Source organism: Rhizophagus irregularis, chromosome 18 (genome assembly GCF_026210795.1).
Source record: "Rhizophagus irregularis chromosome 18, complete sequence".
NCBI lineage: Eukaryota > Fungi > Glomeromycota > Glomeromycetes > Glomerales > Glomeraceae > Rhizophagus > Rhizophagus irregularis.
This window is the reverse complement of record NC_089446.1, coordinates 145,505-155,447: the sequence shown is the minus strand read 5'-3', so window position 1 is coordinate 155,447 and position 9,943 is coordinate 145,505. Positions and strand designations below refer to the sequence as shown.

Here is a 9,943-nt window from a genome sequence, read left to right as displayed (position 1 = left end):
ATTATATTATTATATCTATCAAGTTCGCAGCAGCGTAATAAAGTAAATACATGTATATATATATATATCATGAATAACTTTACCGGTAAGAACATTTACAAGTTCCAAAAATATATAAAAAAATTATTTTGCGTAGAAATATACATATACCTTGAGGTGGTATAAGAAAATATGCAAGTTATTTATGGACGTTAGCGTATGACAGATCGGCGGATGAAATGTATGTTATTAACTAAAGATGATGTTGTACGCACATTCGGATCAAAATTTTTAGAAGAGAATTTTTTATAAAAAATAAAAATTATTATTATTTTTTATTTGACTTAATATTGATAAATATAATAGGGTTATTGCTAAATTTCACCAGCGGTGATTGTCACGGCCAAAAATTACAATTTGGCCGGAGTTATAAAATGGCGGTTTATAATTTTGGCCAGAGTTAAAAAATACTGATCGCAAAATTTTAACTTAAATAATAAATATGTTAACAAATATTGATTTGATGTTAACCTTGACAAATTTTGTCAAGAAAAACTTTTAGTAAAGTGAAAAAATTAAAAAATCAAAATTTTGCATTTTTTCTCAAAAATTATTAGCCTTTTTGGCCTTAAACAAATCTCTTCTTGTAAATTTACGTATAGAATAACTGTTTAATATGTGTAGTTGATTATTTAATTTAATATTAATCTTATAAAATTCGAAAAATCGGACTGGTGACAATCACCACTGGTGACATTTTGACATTCTCAATATAATAAATTAGAGTCCTTACATAACCGCGCAAAGTATAGGATGTAAAAGTATGATTAATTTATTGTAATATATAAATATATAATAAATATTCCTATCTACAAATTTATGCCAGTGTCAAACTGCATTCGAAAATATGATATCTGAAGTTGCTCACAAGCAGTTTCATTAAGAGGTTTGAATAACAATTTTTTGGGGGTAATACATGCAAATCCTAGATTACTATTATCCGAAAGGAGACTAAAAAATATTAAGTCATCACATTCCCATAAAGGTTGTTTTTGTTTATTTTGTTTATTTACAAAAGTACTATATGATCTTGGAGTACTATATTTAAATCTTAAAAGACGCCGTTTCTTTTCAAATTCAAAATAAGTTTGATTTGATTCCGAAGGAATTTGAATTAAACTATAATATTTAATAAAAAAATAAATATACGAATTTAGAAATTTTAAAGTCAAATAAAAACATATTGAAATATTATCACCTGTAATGAGTAGAAAAAGTATTCACATTATTTTCTCGTTCCCTAGATTCGAGGTCATAAGCAAATGCCTTTAGGGTTGAATTTTCACAGAAACAAACACCAGCTATAATATTTGATTCAAACGGATTACTATTTGACTCTTTAGGCGCTTTATATGCACAATTTGCCAAAAGACAGAACTCTAGTTTTTGAAATTGGATACTTGTATCACTATCAACAGTTTTGCTAGTATTAACTTTAAATTCATCCATTACATTGGTAAAATCATTTGGATATCCAATAATTATCCATCCTATCCATAAATTGTAACATTTTGGTTTATTTTCATCATTATCGCTAATCCTATGAAGTAAAATTGAAGCTGAACAGTCGCTATGTACTACTTGAATTGAAAATACATCCTTTTTTTTTTCTTTGTTCATAATAGATGCAAATATTTGACAATCCCGTAGATTAGATTGTAAAGAAGGAGGTATTTTTAGTTCATGCTTATATGGACGATTGGGAAATAATTTTAAATTATTAATTGGATCTTTTCCTATTTCTAAAATTTTTCGTCCAATAACAATTTTTATAACTTCTTGACGTAATTCTTCATCTAAAATACTAAAAATTGGTTCAATTTTATCATAACTAATAATTTTCCATTTTGAACTATCACTTAAAGAATCTTTCCATTCATTTAAATCATCTTTTTTATATTTATTTTCATTTCCACCAAATATTTTAGAATGAGTTAATGCCTCTTGTAAAGAACTATTTCCATTAACTCCATGTTCATATGAGCCACTGAATTCACCACCAATGATATTGTTCGTATTTAATTTAACCTCTATATTAGAAGATTTTACATTAGTTTTCTGTTGTGCAATAGTTGATGAACGTTTAATGTTGATTGCTTTTCCTCCTAATTTCATTTTCAAAATAACATATTCACCAAATTTTTCCGTTATCTTCTTGAGTTCTGAGAAAGAATCTGAGCTTTCTAGGGCTTTCTCCACAGCTTGTTTAAATTTAACCGTTGGAAAAATGCTAGTAATTTCTATTATTGATCTCACATGGTCTTCAACATCATAAGTTGTGGAAGATTCTCTAGAGTCCGTTTCACTATTATTATGTTCATGTGATACAGAGAAGTTGACAGAAAGCGGTGACCATGGTAAGGTTGCATTTACACTAGCAATAAAATATTTTAGACAATATTTCTCATAAGAATTACTACAGGTTTCAGTTTTATGGTCATACTCATGACGTTTATAAATTTTTAGTTGATTCGTAATTGGTTTAGCAAATTCAAATGCTTTCTCTTCAGAATGAATTAATCCATCTTCAGATATTTTCTTGCCATATTCCAACTTGTATTTATCTATAACTTCTCTTTCATCCAAACAATCCAGAGATTTCTTAATCTTAAGAATTTCTCCTTTTTCTCCTGTTAAAGTCTCTCTTAAACTTTTTCTGGATTCATTAATTCTTTCAATTTCTCCCTTAGGACCAATAAATGACATATTATCGTAAATACATAATTTTTCATCAGGGTTTGAAAGCTGCTCTCGAATACATTCAAGTGTTGACTTGGTATTAAGTTGACGAGCTAATGGAGGGTCTTCATTGATGATAACACTTATTTCCTTACTTGAGTTATCATCGTTAATGAACCCGCAAAAAAAACTTTTAGCATTATATGATAACTCCGACATTTTTACATTTTTTTTGAAAAAAAAAAACGATGATCATCTTATGAAATTTATATTCACAATCCGTACACAAATTTAATAGGGGATCATTACTAGAATTGACCATTTTAGAATTTTTGTATTCAGCATGTTAAATAATTCTAATTCCCAATAGTGTAGTATAGTTTAGTACTCTTTTTATCTTCAATTCTTGTTAAAAATAAAATTTATAGATGAGTCAAAAATAATCTATCCATTCGGTATAAATCTTACTCTTGTCCGCCGCAAGAAAAGCTATAGCGCAGATAACTTGTACTCAACTGAATAATTAATGTCAAGAGAAATTAATATTTTATAAAAAGATAATTTCATTTTATAATAAAAAATAACAGAGTTAGCGTTAACCTATTTAATCTGAATCTATTTAATCATCATCATTATAAATTATGTCACTTTTAACATTATGATCATCATATATACTTTGTTATAAGAATTCTAGAAATTGTTGTCCTGATTTACGGTATAATTGCCGAAATATGATCGTCCAGTGCATTTGAAGGATATTTATGCATTTAATATCTTTTTTTCATAAGAGCAAGCATGTTCATACATTTTTATAAATGGTTTTTAATTAAACTTGGTTTAAAACTCGCTCACATTCATAGTCCTGTTTCATGATAAGAATATATAATAAATTATTTTAATTTGTATATTCGGTTGAAAAAAGATTATGTAGCACAACTTGAAGGATATAATTGGACCCTTTGACATAAAAGTTTTCCTTAATTTGGTAAATCGAGATGTGTAATGTAAATCCAATTTTTGAAACTTTTTGGAATCAATCAAAAAAAACAAAAATGAAATTCCTTTAGGAATTTTTTTTTTTTTTTTTGTGAAAAAAGAAGTTAACAAAATATAATGAATTCTGGAAAAGAAAATTTTCTAGAATAATTGTAAAGAAAAACTAAAACCGGACATCAATATCCGATACATATTTTTTTGGTTATACAAGAAACAAAAATAGTTGGAATTTACCAAATCTGATTTTGTTACTTTTGCATATTATATGCAACAAAAAAAATCCTGTTTATTACCTTTTGTTACTCAAATTTCATTTTTCCGACCTGACTTGTATAGCATTTATTCGGTATATATAAAAGGCAGGTCCTCTCATAACACTTTATTTATTTGAATTTTTTAAAATCATTTTTATCGTTTAATCAATCGTCATGTTTAAATTAGTGAAAAAAGTAAAAAGCATAAGAAAAAATAACAAAAAACGTGATAAGATTCCTTCCCAATTAAATGAACCTGTCAATGAAGTAAAACAAGTCAAGGAAGCAACTAATGAAGTAAAAAAAGAAACCATTGAAAAAGAAGGAAATGAAAATAAAAATAAAATTGAAAATGAAAATAAAATTGAAAATAAAAATGAAAATGAAAATAAAAATGAAAATGAAAATAATGGTTCTTCAACGTCGTCGGCGTCGACATTACAACAATCACCAAATTCAGATATACCCACAACTACACCTCCTATAATACTAACTACACCTGATATTTCTGAAGAGGTTATTGAAGGACTTGCCGAAGTGCAAGAACCTTCCAACAAAAATGACAATAATTTGTTAAATACAGACGATGATGGTAAAACATTAAATCAAACGAGTAACGTAGCGGTAGTGGGGAAAGCTGCCTTAAAGATATTTACAACATCTTTAGCAGCTGCGAAACCATTCTTACCTTGGATAGAATCTGTAACTATTATAATTAATGATATTGTGAATCAATATGAGACCGTAGAGTATAATAAGAAAACTTGTTTAGTACTTGTTGAAAGAGTTGAAATGATTAATCTATCTGTTAAGACTTTGACACGTCGTAGAGATGAAAATCTCGATAAATTTCAAAACGAAGATTATTATCATTCATTTATTAAATTAGAAAAAGTATTAAAACTTGTCAAAGACTTCATTGGAGATATTTCTGAATTAAAGGGTTATAGGAAATTCATACTTGCAGCAGATGTTAAAAGTAAAGCGAATCAATTATTAATTAAATTAGAAGATTGTTGTAATAATTTACAATTTACTATAATTATATCTCAAGAAACGAGAACGAGAGAACAACAATCTTTAGATGATGATGTTGCTAATATGACAAAATTTTTGAAATCTATTGATGCTGAAGGAAAAGAAACGAGTAGAACTGTAAACAGAATATATGAAGAAGTAGCAGTATTTTCTCAATTAATAACAAACTTGGCAAACTTGGCTGGTGAAATGAAAGAGATGAAGCAAAATAAACAAACAATATTTAGTGCACCAACAATATCTCCTAGAGAATTATATGATACAGAGGAAAGTGTTTCTGATATTCCGACTAATAGAAACGATGTAGTTAAAAAATTATTACGTAATGCTATTCCAGTTGCTTGTAAAACATTAAACATTTTTGAAGATAGTCCTAATGAACCAGCAAGAATAAAGACTGAATTATCAATATTAAATAGCATACAATCATCAAATAAGATCATTAAATTTCACGGTCAATCTGAGATTAATGGTCATCCTGTACTTGTATTTGATTGGGCTGAACATGGTAATTTAAAAGGATTATACGAAAGAGGACCATTATCATGGGGTGAAAAATTAAAGATTGCTCATGATATTGCAAGTGGTCTTGTATTTTTACAAGCATGGTAAGTTTATATACAACTTTTTTTTATTATTAATTCTTTCTGATACAAGCCTTTTAAACAATTTTAGTCAGGTTTACCATCATGATATCAGATGCGAGAATATTCTTGTGAGTAACCTGTTTTTACGTATCTATTTTATGTTTTTTTATGTTTTAGAAAAAAAATAATCCTACAAATTTACAATTTTAAATATATAACATGTTTTTGTTCTATTAATTTAGATTACAGGAGACACTCGATATGGAACATATGAAGCAAAGATTGCTAAATTTCGCCAGAGTAGGGAACATCAACAAAGAAGTTATGAATTACGAACATATAGTACCATAATTAGATGGTTAGCTCCAGAAAAAATGCCCAAAGATCTAACGCCTAGCGATGAGAGATACACTTTCAAATGTGAAATCTTTAGTTACGGTATGTTACTTTGGGAACTTGGTGCTCAAAGGTTTCCATATAAAAACATGGAAATGAAAGAAATTATGTCTCATGTCAAGAGTAAAAAACGAGAAACTTTTGAAGATTTTAATACTACTAGTTTAAGTAATGGACTTTACCCATCTGATAATAAAGAATCTATTGCTAAAGGTTTCACTAGAATAATTGATAGTGGTGAGTACATTTATTGTTAAATTTTTTTTTTACACAGAATTTCTTTTATTAACCACATTTAATTATTAGCTTGGGCACATGAACCAAAACAACGACCAACTATAAATAATATATATCAAGAACTTGATTCTTTAATGGAACTTAATTCACGAAAGCGTCTATCAAGCCAATCTCTTCAATCAGTTTCTGATGATTCGAATAATATCATAACTCCTGAGGAGGATGAAGATAATTTGACAACTCTAGAAACTATTTTAACACTTGAAGAAGGTATAGCTGCTCATAGAAATGGAATGAAAGATATTGCATGGAAATGTTTTGAAATCCATGCAACACTCGGTGATCCACTTGCTATATATTGGAAAGCTTATTATTATTTGAAGGGTTATTACACAACACCATCCACTCCAAATACAAATGAAGCTATTAAACATTTTAAACAAGCAGCTGATGCTAATGTACCCGAAGCCCAATATTATTTTGCTAATGCTCTCGAAAAAGCTAAAAAACCAGGGTATTTGTTTTTAGAATATTTCACTAAGGCCGCTGATAATGATAATGTTTTGGCTCAACGTGAATTAGGTCGTATTTACTATTATGGTCTTAATGGGGTTGAAAAAAATGAAGAAAAAGGTATACAATATTTAAAATTAGCTGCATTAAAAAATAATCAAAATGCAATTAATGACCTTAAAACGATAAATCCTGAATTACTAGTAGTATTGTCAGCTGATGACAAAAAGTCAGTTGAAATATAAAAATTAATAGTGTTTTATTTTTAGATTTAAATGTATTTACTTTTAATATTTTATTTTGATTTTTCTTGGTTTGTAATAATAGATTTTTAGTAAATAAAAGGCATTCTGTAGTCATTTCAACACAATTAAAAATTTTTATTTTATTTATATTTATAATATTTAGTTGGTATTTATTAGGTAGTATAAAATTTAAAAAAACCATAGGAACCATGTTTTTCTGATTTCATTATTATTAGTAATTTTCTTAACAATATTAAGCAATTATAACATTTATTTAAATACAGTTTAAATACTATAGAGAATGGTTATCATTTGAAGAATGATAATTCATTTATATACTAAACTATTCAGTAAATAACTTTCTTATCATTCTGGATATACTAATTGGTCTGCCAGTTTATAACTGGCAAAAAAAATCCTAAATACCAATTAGTAGTCAAGTGATAAATATAGTTATTTCAATAATTATTAAAATTAGCATATTTAATGTAAAATTTAAAATTTTAAAATTATAACTTTCATTAAATTCTTTTTTTTATATTCTATTAAATATATATATATAAATTGTATTAGTTTTAAGATTAAATTTTTTAAATATATTCAGTTATCTTTGTAAATATAATCAATATTTATATATTTATATAAACATCTACTTGATTCTATTAAATAACTTTAAATTATAAACTTTTCAATAAGTCTTTATATTTTATATTTATAATAAGGCAATTTCTATTTGTACACGGGGTGTTTAAACACGGGTCATATTAGTAGATTAAAAACGGCATTCAAAACCTCCTTTAATGCCTTAAGTAAACTTGCAGAGCAGGTGAAAATACATATATTTATCTGTAATATAATAAGAATAAAAAGTAAAAGAGTATAATGTCGGTAGCATTCAATTTCAAATTAAAAAACAAAAAATTAATCTATTAAAAATTATATTTATATAACCCGTGTACAAACACCCCATGTAAACTTAGAAATTTTCTTATAATAAATATTACTTTTCTTTAAAAAATTTTCTAAATATAGTGCAAGTAAACTATATTCGACAATCATGTGATAATGTTTCAATTTTCTGGTGCAAGTTTTCATATCACATGATCAGACATTGTTCAATAAAAAATGAAAATTTTTATATGTTACACTGTTTTATACATAATATTTTATGTTAAAATAAAAAATTTATTCATTGAAACTCTTCATATTTGAATTACATGATATTGTAATATATAATAACCTTTTTTCTTAGGTATCTTACTAACTTGTTGTTATTTTATTTTAAGTAGTATCAGTAAAACCAGACTGAAATTTTTTTATTCACATGTAATGATTTTCTTATGAATTAGAAGGTTTTTTCATTGTTAAAGAAATTTTCTCATGATCAAATAAATGTGATAATTCAGACCAGCATTGAAATATCATAATTTTACCTGAATTATAAAAATTTTTAACCAATAAGATAGAGCACATGTGATTCGATTTATTTCAAATTTAGATTGATCATATAAAAATCAGTTAGTTTTAACGCCTATAACTTTTTATATAGATCTTTTTTCAAAAAATCTGATCGATAATTTGATAGTACTTGTCTTAAAGAATAAAACTGTATAAAACTACCAGTTTATTTTCTTTAAAATTTAGTTTTTAAAATTTTATAAGATTTTTTAATATTACAATTTTATTGTTGAGTATAGTTTACTTGCATTATAAAAAATTTATCTTTTAAAGAATTTTACAATTAAAAAATTAAAAATTAAAAATCATTTAATATCATCTAATTATCTAATTAAACCTAAATTAATCTGAATTAATTTAAATCAAACAAAAAAATAATTTACCTAATAAGTTAGATTAAATTCAAAAGGATTTTAAAAAATTCTTAAATAAGTAAAATTTAATAATATTTAAAATAAATTTAAAAAATTATATAGATCTTTTCTTTTCTAATAAATAATACTAAAAAAATCAGATTAATTCTAGTTATTTAATCTGTTTTATATTTAAATTCTAAATCAAGTTTTTTATTATTTTTATAAACCCTAAATTAAGACTTTGAAAATATACAAAAATAAAATCCAGTTAAAAAAAATTACTATAAATTTTAAGTATTTTTTATATAATATTTTTAAAAATAAATAAATTACTGATTAATATTAATATTAAGATTTAACAATTATTTAAATTGTAAAATTATAAATTATATAATTTTATTAAATATAATAAATTTTAATTAATTTTCTTTTTTTATAATACAGTCAACTCTCTTTATAGTCACACATTTGGGACAGTCCATATTTGGTGATTATAAAGAGATGTGACTATATAAAAAATTTCTTATATTAGTATATAATAATTCCGGCCAAAAATTAACATAATTTTGGCCAAAATTATACTTAAAACTTTATTGTATAGTAACTCAGCCAATATTAATCGTAGAGAGATGATCTTACCGCCATTCGATTCGTCTCGATGAGACGGTTCTAATGGTATAAAATACATCGAAATCCAATCACTAGATTAATTTCCGAAGTTAAAAAAATATTAATGGTTTTTGTGTAATAACTCTGCCAATATTGATCCTAGAGAGACGATCTTACTACCATTCGATTCGTCTTGATGCGACGAATCTAATGGTATAAAATACATCGAAATCCAATCACTAGATCAATTTCCGAAATTAAAAAATATTAAATGGTTTTTAAGTAGTAACTCCGTCAATATTGATCACAGAGAGATGAGCTTACCACCATTCGATTCGTCTTGATGAGGGGATTCCAACTAGCTATTAATCGTCTTTTTATAATCACTAGGTACCGAGAAATTCAGCAAAATGTTAAATGGCGCAGTAAACGTAAATCAAGAAATATAATAATGCCGATGCTTAACATTTTGTCGAATAATTCATCAGCCAGTGATCATAAAAGGATAAAACTACCACCATTCGATTCGTCTCAGT

The 9,943-nt window shown here is 25.8% G+C and overlaps 2 protein-coding genes across 2 annotated transcripts; one reads left to right on the top strand and one right to left on the bottom strand.

Moving 5' to 3' along the window:
* Nucleotides 1-848: 848 nt before the first annotated feature.
* OCT59_009681 (uncharacterized protein) lies at nt 849-2,937 on the bottom strand (the record flags this gene model as incomplete). Its single annotated transcript, XM_025319154.2, has 2 exons — nt 849-1,158; nt 1,238-2,937. 2 exons carry the CDS (start codon nt 2,935-2,937, stop codon nt 849-851), a joined length of 2,010 nt encoding a protein of 669 aa, XP_025174418.1.
* Nucleotides 2,938-4,058: 1,121 nt separating this feature from the next.
* OCT59_009680 (uncharacterized protein) lies at nt 4,059-7,107 on the top strand. The gene is made up of 4 exons (XM_025319153.2): nt 4,059-5,614; nt 5,682-5,721; nt 5,836-6,226; nt 6,296-7,107. The coding sequence occupies exons 1-4, from the start codon at nt 4,143-4,145 to the stop codon at nt 6,982-6,984; spliced, it is 2,592 nt and encodes an 863-aa protein (XP_025174417.2). The 5' UTR covers nt 4,059-4,142; the 3' UTR covers nt 6,985-7,107.
* Nucleotides 7,108-9,943: the final 2,836 nt, after the last annotated feature.